The following is a 20,166-nucleotide window of genomic DNA, read 5'->3' as shown; positions in this document are numbered from 1 at the left end:
ACAATGGAGAACTGTTTTTGAATCTGTTAGTGCGTGTTCTCAGACTTCTGCATCTCCTGCCCGATGGAAGAAGTTTGAAGAGTGAATAACCCGCGTGGGAAGGGTCTTTGATTATGCTGCCCTCTTACCCAAGCAGCGGGAGGTGTAGACAGAGTCAATGGATGGGCGGCGATAGACCTCCTATGCTGAGTTGACCTTGGTTGGCAGTTGGTTAGCTCAGTTGGCTGGACGGCTGGTCCTTCATGCAAAGCAACGCCAACAGCGTGGATTCAATTCCCGTACCAGCTGAGGTATTCATGAAGGCCCCGCCTTCTCAACCTTGCCCCTCGCCGAAGTTGTGGTGATCCGGAGGTTAATCCCCAGCAGTTAGCTCTCAAAAAAGAGAGCAACCCATGATCCTCTGGGACTGTGGTGACATTTACATTAAACTTGGTCATCGAGATGGTAATCAAGGTGGTAAAATTGCAAGCCGCCTTGCATGGGTTTTCTACCTCATTAAACACAGATGTTCAGCACTTGGCTTACAAAGAAATACAAAGGCTTAGCATGACAGCTCCAGCAACCTGCTGTGCAGGCCTTGACTACGTTTTTCACTGTTAAAGCTATTGGATTCTTCCACTTATTCATCCGTGAAACAGACAGCCAAATGGAGTGAATAAAAGCATTTACAGGAAAAGACAGGCAGTAAGACAAGTCTTCGCCAGCTCAGGAGGGAGACAAACATAGCCTCTAGTTGAGTGGTACATACCAAGGAACCCCACATTCAGTCTATGCTATGTTGGTTGATAAGAGCCAGGACAGCAATCGGGGCATTGTAATTAGTGTGAGTGCTTTTCGGCTTCAGGAGGGAAACACAACTAACCTTTTTCCTTGTGATGCAGAAAGAATGTGAGGAAGACCATTTTTACTCAGCGATTGGTGGATGACTGGAACTCGCAGTCTACGAGGGTGGTGGAAGCAGAGATGCTGAATGATATTAAAAGAAAATTGGATGGGCACTTGAAGGAAATAAAATCACAGCACTACGATGATAGAGGAATGGAATGGGATTGGCTGGATTACTCTGCAGAGAGCCGGCATGCACTCAGTGGACTGAATGGTTTCCTTCTGTACCAGAATGACTCTATGGGAGCGATCAAACCAAAATAAAACAGAGCCGTTCTGGGCAGGATTAGCGGGGTTGTTCCCGCCACTCGGTCTTGTTTTGTGCCCCAATTTCCTACAAAAAGGAATTGGATAAGCGCCTGAAAAAAATAAATTTTGCGGCTACTGGGAAAGGGTGGAGGCGCGGAGACTACGGCTGCTCTTGCGGAGGCCTAGCAGCTGTGGCCCGCGGATTGACTGTAGCTACACGGAAGAACCAAAAGAGGCTTCATGGACCTGTCAGGACAGTTACCAGTAAGTCACCTCCAGGGACCCTGATGAGCCTGGCTTTCAGTGGAGGGATTGGGGGGAAATCCAATCAGCCCACCAATTGGCATTTAATTATGCAGATTGGTTGCCCACCACTGCTGGGCAGAGTCGCTTCCATAGGTCTCGCTTCAGGAAGATTGCCTAGAGGCAGGAATGTTTCAGCTCGCTGATGTGACACTTCTATCTCTGCAATTCATCCCAGTGCCGCCTCAGGACAGTCTCCAAGGGATCGGGAAGATTCTGCCCAGAAAGCCAGCACAGAAACAACAGGCTGAGTGGCCTTCCCTCTGTTCGGTAACCATTCTATGATTCTACGATTCCCTTTGTTGGAAGTAAAATTAAATGAGGTTGCAAATGCTGAGTTCCAATTCTCCGTGTCACACACAGGTGTACATTTGCATGACAGGGTGCAGCTGGAGGCTTTGCTGTCGCCAAATGTCTCACAGATTGAACTCTGATAATAAATACAAAATTCATTGTTTGATCATAGAATTTACAGTGCAGAAGGAGGCCATTTGCCCCATCGAGTCTGCACTGGTTCTTGGAAAGAGCACCCTACCCAAGGTCAACACCTCCACCCTATCCCCATAACCCAGTAACCCCACCCAACACTAAGGGCACTTTTGGACACTAAGGGCAATTTATCATGGCCAATCCACCTAACCTCCATATCTTTGGACTGTGGGAGGAAACCGGAGCACCCGGAGGAAACCCACGCACACACGGGGAGGATGTGCAGACTCCGCACAGACAGTGACCCAAGCCGGAATCGAACCTGGGACCCTGGAGCTGTGAAGCAATTGTGCTCTCCACAATGCTACCATGCTGCCCCTATTGATGACACCAATAAGCAAGTCAAATATTTCCCAAATGCATGGTCCTGCAATCCTTCTTGATGGTTAATTCAAAATATTGCACAAAGACAAGAAACTCATAAAGAGAAACATTATTAGAAATACAGTAACAGTAAAGATCTTCCAGTCCGTCAGTCCCATCCTTTCAAACTATTTTACCATTTGTAAACAAATGTCCACATTGCATTTTCCTCTTCTATCCATTTCATATTTGAAAATTCCCATTCCTGATCCATCAGCCGGTTTGCTAACTTTCCTATCTCAGCAACCGAGCCTTTTTTATCTCAATGACCCTTACCTTTTTTTCCAGCTATGCACCTTTACCTCTAGCTGCCTGTTATGCCTTTGTATCTTTAAATCAAACATTATGGGCTGGATTCTCCATTATTGTCCCCATCATGGAAAAAAGTGAAACAAATTCATAGCCCTGCAGGGGGCTAGCAGGGATCCGGAGTAAATATTGCAGCTTTTGTTGCAGATACGGGCCCCCGCACTTCCAGGTCAGAGGCCGTGCATGCGCACGCTCCATGGCGATCTCGGACGGCGGAGGTAAACCCACAAAGGAGACCCCCCAATCGGCCGCACACCCGATTTCGGCGCGAGGGCGCGGAGAATTTAGCCCTACATCTTGTCATTATTATTTCCCAATTCTTTGCCGATTCTCACATCAATTGTTTGTCAGAACCATAAGCAACTATAAGGGGCGGCACACTGGCACAGTGGTTAGCACTGCAGCCTCACAGAGCCAGCAATTCTGGCCTTTGGTGATTGTGTGGAGTTTGCACGTTCTCCCAGTGTCAGCATGAGTTACCTCCAGATTTCCTCTCAGTCCAAAGATGTGCAGGTTAGCCATGCTAAATTGCCCCTTAGTGTCCAAGGGTATGTGGGGTTATGGAGATAGGGCAGGGGAGTGGGTCTAGGTAGTGTGCTTTTTCAGAGGGTTGGTGCAGACTCAATAGGCTAAATGGCCTTTTTCTGCACTGTAGGATTTCTATGGTTCAATGTTTCTTTGCTCTCAGGAAACACCTGCTTTATTACATCCATCAAACTAGGAACGGTCAAAAAAGAGGCATTTGCAAATAAGGGGAATAAACTCTGCTCCTGCCCCTACCGCAACATTGGTTTTACTAGAGGCAACTCTAAACATTATGTAAGTAGAAATACTTAACATAACCACTCAGGCTGCCAGTCCTGAGCACTGCCATCCAGGCCCTGGGACAAACATCAGGACCAGAATTCTTCAGCAGGATTCTCTAGTCCCGCCAGCAGCATTCCACCTCCTGTGGGTTTCTTAGTGGCGTGGGGTGGCTACAATGGGAATTCCCCCACCCACCCAAGATGTTGATAGTAGGGGTAATAGCGATAGTAATGCCATTGAATGTCAAGTGGGGATGGTTGAATTCTTTCCCCTTGGAGATGCTCATTGCCTGGCATTTGAATGGCCCGAATTATACTTGCCACTTATCAGCCCAAGCCTGACTATTATCCAGGTCTCACAGCATAGCAACATGGACTGCTTCAGTATCCGGGTCGCAAATGGTGCTGAACATTGTGCAGTCATCATTGAACATCTACATTTCGGACCCTATGATGAAGCGAAGGTCATTAATGAAGCAGCTGAAGATGATTGGGCCGAGGCCACTACCCTGAGGAACTCCTGCAGCGATGTCCTGGAGCTGAGATAACTGACGTCCAAATGCCACAACCATGTTCCTTTGTCTAGTTCTAACTCGAACCAGTGGAGAGATTTCCCATAGACCCATTCCTATGGACCTCAGTTTTGCTCGGGCTCCTTGATGTGATACTAGGTCAAATGTTGCCTTGATGTCAAGGGCAGTCATTCTCAACTCACCTCTTAGAGTTCAGGTTTTCTGTCCATGCTTGGATACGGCTGTAATGAGGTCAGGAGCTGAATGGCCCTGGCAGAGCCCAAACTGAGCATCAGTGAGCAGATTGTTTTCTGAGTAAGTGCTGCTTGATAGCACTGTTGACAACCCCTTCCATCACTTTGCTGATGATCAAGAGTAAACAGATGGAGCGGCAATTTGCCAGGTTAGATTTGTCCTACATTTTGGGGACATTGTCAGCAGGTGCCGGGAACAGCTTGGCTAAGTGTGCAGTTAGTTTTTGGAGCAAATGTCTTGAGTACTATTGTTGGAATGTTGTCAACGCCCATAGTCTTTGCAGCATCCAGTGCCTTCCGCCATTTCTTGATATCACGTACAGTGAATTGAATTGGTTGAAGACGGACATCTGTGAGGCTGGGGAGGATCATCCACTGGGCACTTCTGGCTGGAGATTGTTTCAAATGTTTCAGCCTTATCTTGTGCATAAATGTGCTGGGTTTCCCCCATCATTGAGGATGGGGAAATTTGTGGAGACTTCTCCTCCAGTTATTGTTTAATTGTCTGCCACCATTCAGTGCCAGATTTGAGACATCTGCATCTGCTCAGGGCTGAGAAGGAACCTGCAGTGGGAGGGGGAGGATCCAGTTGTTGTGGTCCATATAGGTATAAAAGTTAGAACCAGGAAAGAGACTTTGCTTGGAGAGTATGAGGAGCTAGGCACCAAATTGAAAAGCAGACCCGCAAAGGTCATAGTCTCTGGATTATTACCTGAACCAGATGCAAATTGGTAAATAAAATTAGAGTGAATATGTGGCTCAAAGGCTGGTGTAGTTTGTAGGGCACTGACATCAGTCCTGGGGAAGTGGGGGCTGTACCATTGGGACAGTATACACCTGAATCATGCTGGGACCAGTGTTCTTGTCTACCATGTAAGGGAAGTAGAGAGGGTATTAAACGAAATAGTGGAGGCAAGGGATCAAATACAAAAAGATATACAGGACAGGATTCTCCGGTCCACCAGCCACATTTTCCTGCACGGCACGCCCCCGGCAGCAGTGGGATTCTCTGTTCCTGCAGCCGGCCAAAGAGGTTTCCCATTGTGGCCACCTTCACCGTCGGGAAACCCACGGGCGCGGGTACACTGCCGGCGGACCGGAGGATCCCACTGACAGAGAATTCCACTGATGGTATATCCAAAAGCAGAGATGAGGGAAGAGGGGAATATAATAACATGGGAAATCAGGTTCAGAGAATGACAGAAGGGACAGAGAGAAAAAAACCTAAGAATGCTCAAAGAATCAAGACTAGGGGCGAAGTTCTCCCCCAGCGGCGCGATGTCAGCCGACTGGCGCCAAACACGGCGCCAATCAGATGGGCATCGCGCCGGCCCAAAGGTGCGGAATGCTCCGCATCTTTGGCGGCCTAGCCCCAACATTGAGGGGCTAGGCCGACGCCGGAGGGATTTCCGCCCCGCCAGCTGGCGGAAATGGCGTTTGTTGCCCCGCCAGCTGGCGCGGAAATGTGGCGCATGCGCGGGAGCGTCAGCGGCCGCTGTCAGTTTCCCGCGCATGCGCAGTGGGGAGAGTCTCGTCCGCCTCCGCCATGGTGGAGGCCGTAGTGGAGGCAGAAGGGAAAGAGTGCCCCTACGGCACAGGCCCGCCCACAGATCGGTGGGCCCCGATCGCGGGCCAGGCCACCGTGGGGGCACCCCCCGGGTCAGATCGCCCCGCGCCCCCCCCCAGGACCCCGGAGCCCGCCCACGCCGCCTGGTCCGCCGGTAAATACCAGGTTTGATTTACGCCGGCGGGACAGGCAATTTCTGGGCGGGACTTCGGCCCATCCGGGCCGGAGAATCCAGCGGGGGGTCCCGCCAACCGGCGCGGCCCGATTCCCGCCCCCGCCCAATCTCCGGTACCGGAGACTTCGGCGGGGGCGGGATTCACGGCGGCCTACGGCCATTCTCCAACCCGGTGGGGGGTCGGAGAATGACGCCCTAGATGTTACAAAGATAGAAATAAGACTAAACTAAATTATAGATATCATAGAATTTACAGTGCAGAAGGAGGCCATTTGACCCATCGAGTCTGCACTGGTTCTTGGAAAGAGCACCCTACCCAAGGTCAACACCTTCACCCTATCCCCATAACCTAGTAACCCCACCCAACACTAAGGGCAATTTTGGACACTGAGGGCAATTTATCATGGCCAATCCACCTAACCTGCACATTTTTGGACTGTGATAGTCTGTGTAGAGGTATTACGGTACCTGGTAATGCTGGAACTGCATTGGTAGATATTGTATGTTTCCTATTGGTCAAGCTGTATGGTAGCTCCGCCCTACAAGGCGGGGTATAAGAGCCCGTGCCGCCCCAACAGCATTCTTTCTGTACCTGAGCTGCTGGGGGAAACATCTAGCTTATTAAAGCCTTCAGTTGGACTACAACCTCGCTTTAGTGGTCATTGATCGTACATCAATTTAATAAGCTAGATTTAAAAGGATGGAGCTCCGAATCAAGCCGGAGTATCTGCAACTCAGCCCCCATGCGACAAACTTCAAGCACTGGCTGGCGTGTTTAACGGATATCTCGGAACGGCCGAAAACACACCCACGGGAGAACAGAAATTGCAAGTGCTGCACTCGAGGGTGAGCCCGGAAATTTAAAACCTCATCGAGGATGCGGACGACTTTGTGCAGCAATGGTGCTGCTAAAAGGACATTATATTCGCCCGGTAAACCAGGTCTACGCCCGACATCTGCTTGCAACGTGGTGACAAATCCCTGGGGAAATCGCTGGAAGAATTCTACCGTGCACTCCTGGTCTTGGTGAGAAACTGCAGCTGCCCGCAAGTTTCGGCGAGCAACCACACAGAACTCTTGATCCAGGACGCTTTCGTGGCAGGTATGCTGTCCTCCCAAATCCGCCAGCGATTGCTGGAAAAAGACACCCTCGGCCTCAAGGAAGCACGGGCCCTTGCAGACTACCTGGATGTGGCCTCCCTAAACGCCCGCACTTACATCCCCGACCGCGCGGCAGCCCCCCGGGCAGCGTGGAACACCTCCGCAGTCGACCCCGAGACATCTCCCATTCCCCCACAAGCTTGTGCTGCAAGGCAGCCTGGCAACCCCAGGGGGCCCCGCTGCTACTTTTGCGGGCAGGCCAAGCACCCCCGGTGTCCAGCATCCACCTGCAAGGGATGCGGAGAAGGGCCACTTTGTGGTTGTATGCCAGGCCCGTGCGGGCGCCGCAGTCTCTGGTGGCGAATGCAGACCGCCACCACAGCCCTCTCCACGGTCCCCGTGCGGCCAGCGGGCAGCGCCATCTTCCTCCTCCAGGGCCACGTGCAGCCCCCGGGCTTGTCCCGCAGATGCCACGTGCGATGGATGGGCGCTGCCATTTTGTGCACCCCCAGCCATGTGCGACCAATGGGAGCCGCCATCTTGGATGGACTCCCAGGACCCCAGCTCGGCTGACCGCACACCGCCCGAAGAGAACACTCAACTGCTGCCGCGATTAGCCTCGGTGACCCTGGACCAGTCCCGGCCTCGAACACTCTCAACTGCTACAACAACAGTACTAATCAACGGGCACGAGACGTCCTGTTTAATCGACGATGGGAGCACGGAGAGCTTCATACACCCCAACACGGTAAGACGCTGTTCTCTCCCCGTCCACCCCGTTAATCAAAAAATGTCCCTGGCCTCCGGTTCCCACTCAGTAGAGATAAAGGGGTTTTGTGCAGCAAACCTCACGGTCCAGGGAAGGGAGTTTAGAAATTACTGGCTCTAAGGCCTTCCCCACCTCTGCGCGGCCACACTCTTAGGGTTAGACTTCCAGTGCAATCTCCAAAGTCTAACTTTCAAATTTGGCGGCCCTATACCTCCTCTCACTGTCTGCAGCCTCGTGACCCTCAAGGTCGATCCGCCTTCCATGTTTGGGAACCTCACCCCGGATTGCAAACCCGTCACCACCAGGAGCAGACAGTACAGTGCCCAGGATCGGATCTTTATTAGGCCAGAGGTACAAAGGCTACTGAGGGAAGGAGTCATTGAAGCTAGCAACAGTCCCTGGAGAGCTCAAGTAGTGGTGGTAAAGACCGGGGAGAAGCATAGGATGGTCATCGACTACAGTCAGACCATCAACAGGTTTACGCAGCTGGACGCGTACCCTCTCCCCCGCATATCCGACCTGGTAAACAGGATCGCGCATTACAAGGTCTTCTCCACGGTGGATCTCAAGTCCGCCTACCACCAGCTCCCCATCCGCACTAGTGACTGCAAGTACATTTCCTTTGAGGCAGATGGGCGGCTCTACCACTTCTTAAGGGTTCCCTTCGGTGTTACTAATGGCGTCTCGGACTTCCATCGCGAGATGGAGCGACTGGTTGACCGGTACGGTTTACGGGCAACATTCCCGTATCTCGATAATGTCACCATCTGCGGCCACGACCAGCAGGACCACGACACCAACGTCCAAAAATCCCTCCAGACCGCAAAGATCCTTAACCTTACGTATAACAAGGATAAATGCGTGTTTAGCACCGACCGCCTAGCCATCCTCGGTTACGTAGTGCGAAATGGAGTTATAGGCCCCGACCGTGATCGCATGTGCCCCCTTATGGAGTTCCCCCTCCCTCACTGCTCCAAGGCCCTGAAGTGCTGCCTTGGGTTTTTCTCTTACTATGCCCAGTGGGTCCCCAACTGTGCGGGCAAGGCCCGTCCCCTGATCCAATCCACAGTTTTTCCCCTGTCGATAGAGGCCCGCCAGGCCTTCAGCCGCATCAAAGCAGACATTGAAAAGGCCATGGTGCACGCCATCGACGAATCCCTCCCCTTCCAGGTCGAGAGCGACGCGTCTGATGTAGCTCTGGCGGCCACCCTCAACCAAGCGGGCAGGCCCGTGGCCTTCTTCTCACGTACCCTCCATGCTTCCGAAATCCGCCACTTGTAAGTCGAAAAGGAGGCCCAGGCCATAGTAGAAGCTGTGCGACATTGGAGGCATTACCTGGCCGGCAGGAGATTCACTCTCCTCACTGACCAACGGTCGGTTGCTTTCATGTTCGGTGATGCACAGCGGGGCAAGATAAAAAACGATAAGATCTTGCGGTGAGATCAGGGGGGTTGATATGTGATTGTGACAGGGGCATTGGAGGGGAGATTAGTGGCGCTGTTAAGTGTATACAGTCCCAATTGGGACGATGTGGGATTCGCGAGGAAGGTGGTTGGGGCTATTCCCGACTTAGACATGCATGAGCTGATTGTGGGGGGGGGGGACTGGAACCTGGTGCAGGAGCCAAGGTTGGACAGATCACGGCCACGCTCGCTGGTCCCATCAGGGGGGGCGAATGCGCTGGCTGGGCTAATGGTGGAAATAGGAGGGGTGGACCCTTGGAGGTTCCTGCACCCAAGGGAACGGGAGTATTCGTTTTTCTCAGTGGTCCATAAGGTATACTCGCGGATCGACATTTTTGTGGTGGGGAAGGCTTTGCTGGCTAGAGTCAAGGGGTCGGAATACTCTGCAATTGCAGTGTCAGATCACGCTCCACATTGGGTGGATATGGTGCTGGAGAAGGGGGCAGCGCAGAGACCGGGGTGGAAACTGGATGTGGGGCTTTTGGGGAACCAAGTATTCTGTGAGAAAATTGAAAAGGTAATTAAAGAATTTGTAGGTTTCAATTGTACTGGTGAGGTGTCGAAGGCAGTCGTCTGGGAGGCTCTAAAGGCGGTGGTGAGAGGTGAGGTAATTTTGTTTAAGGCCAGTGTGGATAAGGAGGAGAGGTTGGAGCGGCAGAGGGTAATAGATGAGATGTTGGAGGTAGATAGGAGGTATGCAGAGGATGGGGACCCGGCAAAGCTGGAAAAGAGGAAGCAACTACAGGCGAGCTTCGACCGACTGTCCACCAGGAAGGCGGTGCGCCAACTGAGACGAGCAAGGGGTGCAGTTTATGAACATGGAGATAAGGCGGGGTATGTTAGCAGGTCAGCTCCGGAGGGAGGCAGCGGCAAGGGAAATTCTTCAGGTGAAGGATAGGGCAGGGAAGTTGGTGGTGGCCCCAGTGCTGATTAACAAGGTTTTTGAGGAGTTTTATGAGAGGTTGTACAAGTCAGAGCCACTCGGAGGAGACCGTGAGATGCAGGAATTTCTCGATGGGTTGGAGTACCCGAGGCTAGGGGAGGGGGACAGGGCTACATTAGAAAGAGCAATAGTGGAGCAGGAGATAAAGGATGCAATTGGGAGGATGCAGTCGGGGAAGGTGGCAGGGCCGGATGGGTTTCCGGTGGAATATTATAAAAAATTTAAGGATAGGTTGGCACCCCTGATGGTGGGGATGTTTGAAGAGGCGATAGGGATGGGGGTGTTGCCGCAAACCTTGGGGCAGGCATCGATTTCCCTGTTACTAAAAAAAGATAAGAATCCGACGGAGTGTGGGTCGTATCGGCCCATATCACTTCTGAATGTGGACGTAAAAGTGTTGGCGAAGGTACTGGCGGGTAGGCTGGAGGAGTGCCTTCCGAAGGTGATAGGGGAGGATCAGACGGGGTTCGTGAAAGGGAGGCAGCTGTTTTCGAAGATTAGGAGGGTTTTGAACGTTGTTATGGCACCGGCGGAAAGAAAGGAAACAGAGGTAGTTGTGGCATTGGACGCCGAGAAGGCATTTGATCGGGTAGAATGGGGGTACCTGATGGCAGTGCTGGAGCGGTTTGGGATTGGACCAAGGTTTGTGAACTGGGTAAAGCTATTATATAAGGAACCGAAGGCGAGTGTCCGCACAAATAATATCAGTTCGAGATACATTTCTCTCCACCGTGGGACGAGACAGGGATGTCCTATGTCCCCCCTGCTGTTTGCACTTGCGATTGAGCCGTTGGCCATCGCATTGAGAAGTTCGGGAGCATGGAAAGGAATAGTGTGGGGGGGATAGAGCATAGGGTGTCCTTATATGCCGACGACTTGCTGCTGTATGTGTCAGAGCCGAGTGCGTCGATAGGAGGAATATTGGAGCTACTGCGGGTATTTGGGTCTTTCTCGGGGTACAAGTTGAACCTGGACAAGAGTGAGTACTTTGTGGTGTCTCGGCCGGGGGTGGGGGCAGGGGTAAGGGGGCTGCCATTCCGTAGAGCAGGGACTCATTTTAGGTATCTGGGGGTGTAGGTTGCCCGGGAGTGGGGGAGGCTTTGTAGGTACAACATCACTAGTTTGGTGGGGAGAGTGAAAGCCGATCTGGCAAGGTGGGACGGCCTTCCTCTGTCACTGGCAGGTAGGGTACAGGCGGTTAAAATGAATGTGTTGCCGCGATTCCTGATTATTTTTCAATGCCTACCGATTTTCCTGCCAAAGACTTTTTTCAGGGAGATTGAGGGAAGGATTACTTCATTCATATGGGGAGGGAAGGTGGCCAGAGTGAGAAAGGTGCTGGCTACAGAGGGGAAGGCAGGCAGGGGGTTTGGGTCTCCCGAACTTGTTGTACTACTACTGGGCGGCGAATGTGGAGAAAGTGCGGAGCTGGGTCAGAGGGGTGGATTCTCAGTGGGTCAGAATGGAGGAGAGTTTGTGCAGGGGGTCGGGGCTGAAGGCACTTGCAACAGCGCCGCTCCCGATAGCTCCGGGGAAATATTCAGGGAGTCCGGTAATAATAGCTGAATTGAAAATCTGGAGGCAGTTTCGCCAACACTTTGGGTTGGGTTTAGAGTGAAGCGAAATGCCGATTCGGGGGAACCACAGATTTGAGCTAGGGAGGTGGGATGGAAGTTTTCGGGAATGGGAAGAGAAGGGGATTAAGACGCTAAAAGATTTGTTTCTTCGGGGTCGGTTTGCAGGATTGAGGGAGCTGGAAGCGAAGTATGGGCTGGAGCAGGGGGAAATGTTTAGATACATGCAGGTTTGGGATTTTGCCAGGAAGGAGATACAGAGCTTCCCGGTGGAGCCGGCCTCCACATTGCTGGAGGAGCTGTTGACGTCAAGGGGACTGGAGAAGGGGGCAGTGTCAGCAGTGTACGGAGCTATTCTGGAAGAGGATAAGGCACCACTGGAAGGGATCAAAGCAAAGTGGGAGGAAGAGCTGGGAGAGGTTATAGAGGAGGGGGTCTGGTGTGAGGAGCTCCGGAGAGTGAATGCCTCCACCTCATGTGCGAGGTTGGGGCTGATACAGCTGAAGATGGTATATAGAGCACACCTCACGAGGGCGAGGATGAGCCGATTTTTTGAAGGAGTAGAGGATGTGTATGAGCGTTGCGGGGGGGGGGGCCTGTGAATCACGTTCATATGTTTTGGTCCTATCCAAAGCTAGGGGAGTACTGGAAGGAGGTGTTTAGGGTAATTTCCAAGGTGGTGCGTGTGAAACTGGACCCAGGTCCCCAGGAGGCCATATTCGGGGTGTTGGACCAGCCAGGGTTGGAAACGGGAGCGGAGACAGATATCATAGCCTTCGCCTCGTTGATCGCCCGAAGGCGGATTCTGCTGGGATGGAGAGCATCCTCTCCACCTAGTGCCCTGGCGTGGCGGGGGGGACCTGTTGGAATACTTGACCCTTGAGAAGGTTAAGTTCGAACTGAGGGGAAGCTCGGAGGGGTTCTACAAGTCATTGGCACTATTTATTATGCACTTTCAAGAACTGGATAACATCGAACATTATTTTGGGGGGGGGGGGGGGGGTTGGGGGTGGGGGGCTGTGTAGATTAAGGGTGACTACGGGTAATCCCTGATTCCTTTTTGTCATTTGTTTATGTAAACATGTGGGCTGAGGTTTGGGGGTTGGTGGGCGGATGGGATCGTTGTTATTATGGGGATTGACATATCTTGCTGATTATTGTTTATTGTTGATGGGTGTAAATGTGGGAGAAAATGTGAAAAAGGAGAATAAAAATATTTTTTTTTTAAAAAAAGATCTTGAGGTGGAGGATCAAACTCTCCACCTATAACTATGAGATCTTGTATCGTCCCGGGAAGCTAAACGAGCCTCCTGATGCCCTGTCCCGCGGCACATGTGCCAACGCATAAGTGGACCACCTCCGAGCCCTCCATGAGGACCTCTGCCACCCGGGGGTCACTCGCTTTTTCCATTTTGTCAAGACCCGCAACCTGCCCTACTCCACCGAGGAAGTCAGGACAGCCACCAGGGACTGCCAAATCTGCGCGGAGTGCAAACCGCACTTCTACCGGCCAGAGAGGGCACACCGTCCCTTTGAACGCCTCAGTATGGACTTCAAAGGCTCCCTCCCCTCCACCGACCGCAACACGTGCTTCCTGAACGTGATGGACGAGTACTCCCGGTTCCCGTTCGCCATCCCCTGCCCCAACATGACCGCAACCACCGTCATCAAGGCCCTCCATACCATCTTTACGCTGTTCGGGTTTCCCGCTTACATACTTAGTGATAGGAGGTCCTCCTTTATGAGCGACGAACTGCATCAATTGCTCAGCAGGACAACCAGTTACAACCCCCGGGGTAATGGACAGGTAAAGAGAGAGAACGGAACGGTCTGGAAGACCGTCCTACTGGCCTTACGGTCCAGGAATCTCCCAGTCTACCGCTGGCAGGAAGTCCTCCCGGATGCCCTCCACTCCATCCGGTCACTGCTTTGTACCACAACCAACCAAACACCTCACAAATGTCTCCTTCTCTTCCCCAGGAAGTCCTCCTCTGGGACCTCGCTCCTGACCTGGCTGGCAGCTCCCGGACCCATCCTGCTCCGAAAACACGTGCGGGCGCACAAGTTGGACCTGTTGGTCGAGAGGGTCCATCTTCTCCACGGTCAACGCTCCCTTCCCAGGTCAACCGGTTTCCCCACCAGCGCCGTCTCGGGGTGTTGAAGCTGCCACAGAGATCGAGGCCACGCTCCCGGAGTCACAGACGCCCGAGACTCCACCGGCGTCACCACCAGAGCTTCGACGATCACAGAGAACGACCAGGGCCCCCGATCGACTGATTGCTTCATTTTAAAAAGTATATAGTTAATTGTGAATCTGTAAATAGTTATGACAATAAGACAAAACGCTGTATGGAGTATTATGGTACCTCCATAACTATAATTTCTACCACGTTACCATGTTGTAATATCAAGCCACCACCCCCGCCGGACTCTTTTTTAACAGGGGGTGAATGTGGTAGTCTGTGTAAAGGTATTACGGTACCTGGTAATTCTGGAACACCATTGGTAGATATTGTATGTTTCCTATTGGTCAAGCTGTATGGTAGCTCCGCCCTGCAAGGCGGGGTATAAGAGCCAGTGCCGCCCCAGCAGCCTTCTTTGTGTATCTGAGCTGCTGGGGGAAACATCTAGCTTATTAAAGCCTTCAGTTGGACGACAACCTTGCTTTAGTGGTCATTGATCGTGCATCATGGACTGTGGGAGGAAACCGGAGCACCCAGAGGAAACCCACGCACACACGGGGAGGATGTGCAGACTCCACACAGACAGTGACACAAGCCGGAATCGAACCTGGGACCCTGGAGCTGTGAAGCAATTGTGCTCTTCACAATGCTACCGTGCTGCCCAAAGGGCCTGTATCTAAATGTATGTAGCATTAATTTTTAAAATAAATTTAGAGTACCCAATTATTTTCTTCCAATAAAGGGGCAATTTAGCATGGCCAATCCACCTAACCTGTATGGTAGCACAGTGGTTAGCACTGTTGCTTCACAGTGCCAGGGACCCAGGTTCGATTACCAGCTTGGGTCACTGTCCGTGCACGTTCTCCCCATGTCTGCGTGGGTTTCCTCCGGTTGTTCTGATTTCTTCCCACAAGCCCCGAAAGGCGTGCTTATCAGGTGAATTGGACATTCTGAATTCTCCCTCAGTGTACCGAACAGGTGCTGGAGTGTGATGACTGGGGTGTTTTCACAGTAACTTTATTGCAGTGTTAATGTAAGCCTACTTGTGACAATAATAAAGATTATAATAAAGATTATCTTTGGGTTGTGGGGTTGAAACCCACGCAGACAAGGGGAGAATGTGCAAGCTCCACACAAACAGTGATCCGGGGCTGGGATCGAACCAGGATCCACAGCGCTGTAGGCAGGAGTGCTAACCACTGCGCTACCATGCCGCCCCGTATGTTGCATTCATAACTAAGTAAACACACTCAGTAAATAAATATGATCTGATCGCCATTTTGAAGACCCGGCTGCAGGAGGACACGATTAGGTCATGAATATTGAGGGTTATATGACATTCAAGAATAATAGGAAGCTAGGTAAAGGTGGAGGGGTAGCACTGTTAATCAAGAATGGTATTGGTGCAATAGTTAGAGATGACCTTGGTTGAGGATACAGGATGTGGCATCAGTTTGGGTGGAATGAGGAATATTAGGGGAAATAAGGCACTAATGAGAGTGGTCTACAGACCCCCAACAGTAACCAAAATGTGGGGCAAAGTATACAAGAATAAATATTAAATGCTGATAATAAAAGGACACAATAACCACAGGAGACATATAAACTGGAAAAATCAGATTGGCAGTAGTAGCCTGGATGAGGATTTCTTAGAATGCTTTCAAGATAGTTTCTTAGAACAGCACATTCTGAAACCAACCAGTAAGCAGGTTATATTAGACTTGCTGTTATGCAATGTGACATGATGAATTAATGACCTCAAAGTAAATGCACCCATAGATAGCTGCGACCACGATATGATTGAATTTTACATTCAATTTGAAAGGGAGAAGATTGGATCTAAGACGAGTATTTTAAAATTAAATTGCGAGCACCTATTTCCTCTGGTAAGGGGATTCCAGAAAACAGCGCATAACTTAAAATGAGGTAATTCAGCAGCAAAGTGAGGAATCACTTGTTCACACAAAGGGTCCTGGAAACCTGCACTCACTCCCTCGAAATGTTGTGGAGGCTAAACCAATTGAAAATTTCAAAACTGAGATTATAGTTAGGCGAGAGTTAGGAGTTATAAAACCAAGGCTGGCAGTAGATGGGAGTTATGCCATGATCTAACCGAATGCAGGAATAGGTTAAGGGCTGAAAGTCTACTCTTGTTCATATTTTCCTGTGATTCCTATGATCCAGTTTGACCAGTTATCTGAAAACCAGAGTGATATATTAACACTGCAATGAAGTTACTGTGAAAATCCCCTCGTCGCCACAACACGATATGTACAAAACAGGTGCTTAGGTTGCACAGTATTTGAAGCTTTCAAGCAGTGTTTTTAGCTAAGTCTTAGATGAGTCCAGCAGTATTCTATTTTAAGAGGCAAATACATTATGTCGTCAAATAAGTGACTACACTATCGCTTCCCACCAATTCACTGTGATTGTAAATGCTGCCTGGTAAAATCCAAGCCCCCATCTCCCCTGCCTTCAAATGTTCAACATGCTCACAGAAACAAACATTCCCTCCTGTTACCTTGATCCTTTGATTCTGCTTGAGCAAATTCCTCCAGATGGGCTTCTATCAGGTCTGCCAGCTTATGAAGTACCTGGGAACGCTGCAAAGGACTCTTGGCTGACCATGCAGGGAAGGCATCTTTGGCAGCATTTACAGCAGCATCCACCTGTCGAGAAAGAATGTTTAAAACAACAACCAGGTCATGAGAATTAAACCTTCTCCACTTCTTCAGTATGTATTTCATAGAATCATAGAACCTTACAGCACAGAAGGAGGCCATTCGGCCCATCATGTCTGCAATGTATTCCGAAAGAGATACCTAGCTAGTCCTATTCTCCAGCCCTATTTCCATAACCCTCTAAATTCATCACTTTCAAATATATATCCAGCTCTTTTGAAACCTACAGAATCCATCTCTATCACTCTCTCGGGCAGCGCATTCCAAATCCCAACAATTCTTTATCATATAATCCCTACAGTGCAGAAGGAGGCCATTCGGCCCATAGAGTCTGAAATAACCCTCTGAAAGAACACCCTGCCTAGGTCCCCTCTCCTACCCTATCCCTATAACCCAGCAACCCCACCCAACCCTTTAAGACACTAAGGTAATTTTTAGCATGGTCAATTTACCTAACCTGCTCATCTTTGGACTGTGGGAGGAAACCGGAACGCCCGGGAGGAAACCCATGCAGACACAGGGAGAACATACAAAGTCCACAGTCACCCAAGGTCTGAAACGAACCCGGGTCCCTGACGCAGTAAGGCAACAGTGCTAACCACTGTGCCAAAATGCCACTTGTAACTCTGAGTAAAGAAATTTATCCTCATCTCACTCCTACCTCTCTTGCGGACTATCTTGAAATTGTGACCCCTAGTCACTGAAATACCTACCAGTGGAAACAGAATATCCTTCTTTACCCTGTCAAAATTGTTCATAATTTTGAACACCTCAATAAGGTCACCTCTTAATCTTCTCTGCTCCAAGGAGAACAAACCCAATTGCTCTCATCTTTCCCTGTATCTAAAATTCTTCATTGCTGGTATCATTCTAGTAAATCTCCTCTGCATTCTCTTCAGGGCTTTAACATCCATCCTTAAATAAGATGCCCAGAACTGAACTCGATAATCCAAATATGGTCTGACCAATGATTTGTAGATGTGTAGCATCACCTCCTTGCTTTTATACTCAATGCCTCTATTTATAAACCCAAGGATCCTATAAGCCTTCTTAACAACTGTTTCAACTTACCTGGTCACCTTCAGAGACTTATGCACTTGAACCCCGAGGACCCTCTACTCCTGTACTCCCCTCAAAGTTGTACCAAAGTTGCAAATTTAGAGATTTTGCCCTCAACTTCTAAATCATTGATATAAATCAGAAAAAGCAAGGGTCATGAGGGCGGCATGTGGCGCAGTGGTTAGCACTGGGACTACGGCGTTGAGGACCCAAATTCGAATCCCGGCCCTGGATCACTGTCCGTGTGGAGTTTGCACATTCTCCCTGTGTCTGCGTGGGTTTCACCCCCACAACCCAAAGATGTGCTGGTTAAGTGGATTGGCCATGCTAAATTGCCCCTTAATTGGAAAAAAATAATTGGCTACTCTAAATTTATAAAAAATAAAGAAAAAGCAAGGGTCCCAACATGGAGCCCTGGGAAACACCACTTTCAACGCGTCGCCAGTCTGAGAAATGCCCATCTATACATACTCTCTGTTTCCTATCTCTTAACCAACTTCTAATCCATGCTGCCAAGGACCCATCAATCCCAAACATTTCTAAATTGCTAACCAACCTATCATGTGGCACTGAATCAAATCTTGCTGAAAGTCCAAATATAAAACATCCACGTCACTACCCTCATCTACTGCTTGTGTCACCTCGTAAAAGATCTCCATTAAATTTGTCAGACATGATCTGCCCTTGACAAAGCCATGTTGACTGCCTAGTATTAACTTACTTTTCTCTAATAGTATATTCATCTCAGCCCATATTACGGCCTCAATCAGTTTTCCCACTATTGCTGTCAGTTTCCTGGGTTTTCCTTTGGCCCTTTCTTAAACAACGGCGTCACATTTGGAATCCTCCAGTCCATCGGGACTAATCCCGTATTCAGAGAGGCCTGGAAAATTTCTGTCAATGGCTCCGCAATATGCTCCCTTACCTCTCTCAGCAATCTAGGATGCATCCCATCCCGGCCTGGCGATCTCTCTATCTGGAGTGCTGCCAGCATTTTTAGCACCTTTTCTTTATCTATCACTATAGTGCTCAGTTGCTCAACAACCACAGTTTCAACTGGGCCATTGTCACCATCTTCTAGTTTGGAAAAGACAGAAGCAAAGTACTCATTCATACCCTCTGCTTCAGTGAGCAGTTTACTCTGCTTGTCCCTTATGGGCCCCACTCTGTACTTCACTAATCTTTTACCATTAATATGTTTGAAGAATATTTTGCTGTGGTCTACCTCATACACTGCAGGAAAGGACATCCCGAAGCGTGGTACGTTGGCGAGACCATGCAGACGCTGCAACAATGGATGAACGGACATCGCGCGACAATCGCCAGGCAGGAATGTTCCCTTCCAGTCGGGGAACACTTCAGCAGTCAAGGGCATTCAGCCTCTGATCTTCGGGTAAGCTTTCTCCAAGGTGGCCTTCAGGAAGCGCGACAACGCAGAATCGACGACCAGAAGCTTATAGCCAAGTTCCGCACACATGAGTGCGGCCTCAACCGGGACCTGAGATTCATGTCGCATTACATTCATCCCCACCATCTGGCCTGCGAAATCCTACCAACTGCCCTTGCTTGACACAATTCACACCTCTTTAACCTGGGGTTACCCCATCTCTGGATCTGTAAAGATTTAATCACCTGCTGATGCTCGCATTCCAAGCATTGTCTGGCATCTTTGAATTTGTCTATATCTATGTTTCTGGAACATACCTCTTCATTCACCTGAGGAAGGAGCAGTGCTCCGAAAGCTAGTGACATCGAAACAAACCTGTTGGACTTTAACCTGGTGTTGTAAGACTTCGTACTGTGCTCACCCCAGTCCAACGCCGGCATCTCCACATCATGGTAGAGAATGTAATTTAGCTCTGTGACCGATTCTTCCTGAGGCCCCTCATCCTCAGATGCGCTCCAGGGCTCGGGAGACCTGCTGGGTTGAGTAGCTGGCTGTGGTCTGCTAACTTGCCCTTAAGTGTCCAAAAAAGGTTGGGTGAGGTGGAGGTGTGGGCTTGGGTATTCTTTCCAAAAGCCGGTGCAGACTTGATGGGCTGATTGCCCTCCTTCTGCACTGCAAATTCTATGATTCTAAGTTCTACATGTGTCTTCCAAGGCGGAATGTGTGGAATATAATAGAGAGAGCTCTGATGTTAGTTTCCCTGCTGTTTGACCTTTCACATCTTTTGTCCTCTCTGGGGACTGCCATTAGCACTCTCTCCCCTTGGTTTCTGTGACCATTCGCACCCGGTTTCCCTGGGTTTCTGTGGCTTTGATTCATCTTTCATTCTCACGCCACAGTATAAATATTTCCCACTTTCTCTATCTATTAGCTTTGACAAAGAGTCATCGGACTCGAAACGTTAGCTCTTTTCTCTCCATACAGATGCTGCCAGACGTGCTGAGATTTTCCAGCATTTACTCTTTCGTTTCAGATTCCAGTATCCGCAGTAATTTGCTTTTCTTATAGAGAGAGCGTACCCTGTCAGATGGATG

General features: G+C 50.1%; 1 protein-coding gene and 1 long non-coding RNA gene across 2 annotated transcripts in view; one reads left to right on the top strand and one right to left on the bottom strand.

Annotated features, from left to right (window-relative positions):
* LOC140410909 (uncharacterized) overlaps nt 1-14,394 on the top strand; it is a 114,385-nt gene extending 99,991 nt beyond the window's left edge. Inside the window, exon 5 of the long non-coding RNA XR_011940763.1 lies at nt 13,743-14,394. This is a non-coding gene — a long non-coding RNA (uncharacterized lncRNA). The remainder of the gene's footprint in view (nt 1-13,742) is intronic.
* aldh8a1 (aldehyde dehydrogenase 8 family, member A1) overlaps nt 1-20,166 on the bottom strand; it is a 71,722-nt gene that overhangs the window by 38,885 nt on the left and 12,671 nt on the right. Inside the window, exon 2 of the mRNA XM_072499716.1 lies at nt 16,467-16,614. Coding sequence (XP_072355817.1) covers nt 16,467-16,614 — 148 coding nt within the window. The remainder of the gene's footprint in view (nt 1-16,466; nt 16,615-20,166) is intronic.

The sequence above is a fragment of the Scyliorhinus torazame genome, chromosome 4 (genome assembly GCF_047496885.1).
Source record: "Scyliorhinus torazame isolate Kashiwa2021f chromosome 4, sScyTor2.1, whole genome shotgun sequence".
Taxonomy (NCBI): Eukaryota; Metazoa; Chordata; class Chondrichthyes; order Carcharhiniformes; family Scyliorhinidae; genus Scyliorhinus; species Scyliorhinus torazame.
This window is presented reverse-complemented; position numbering and strand designations above follow the sequence as displayed.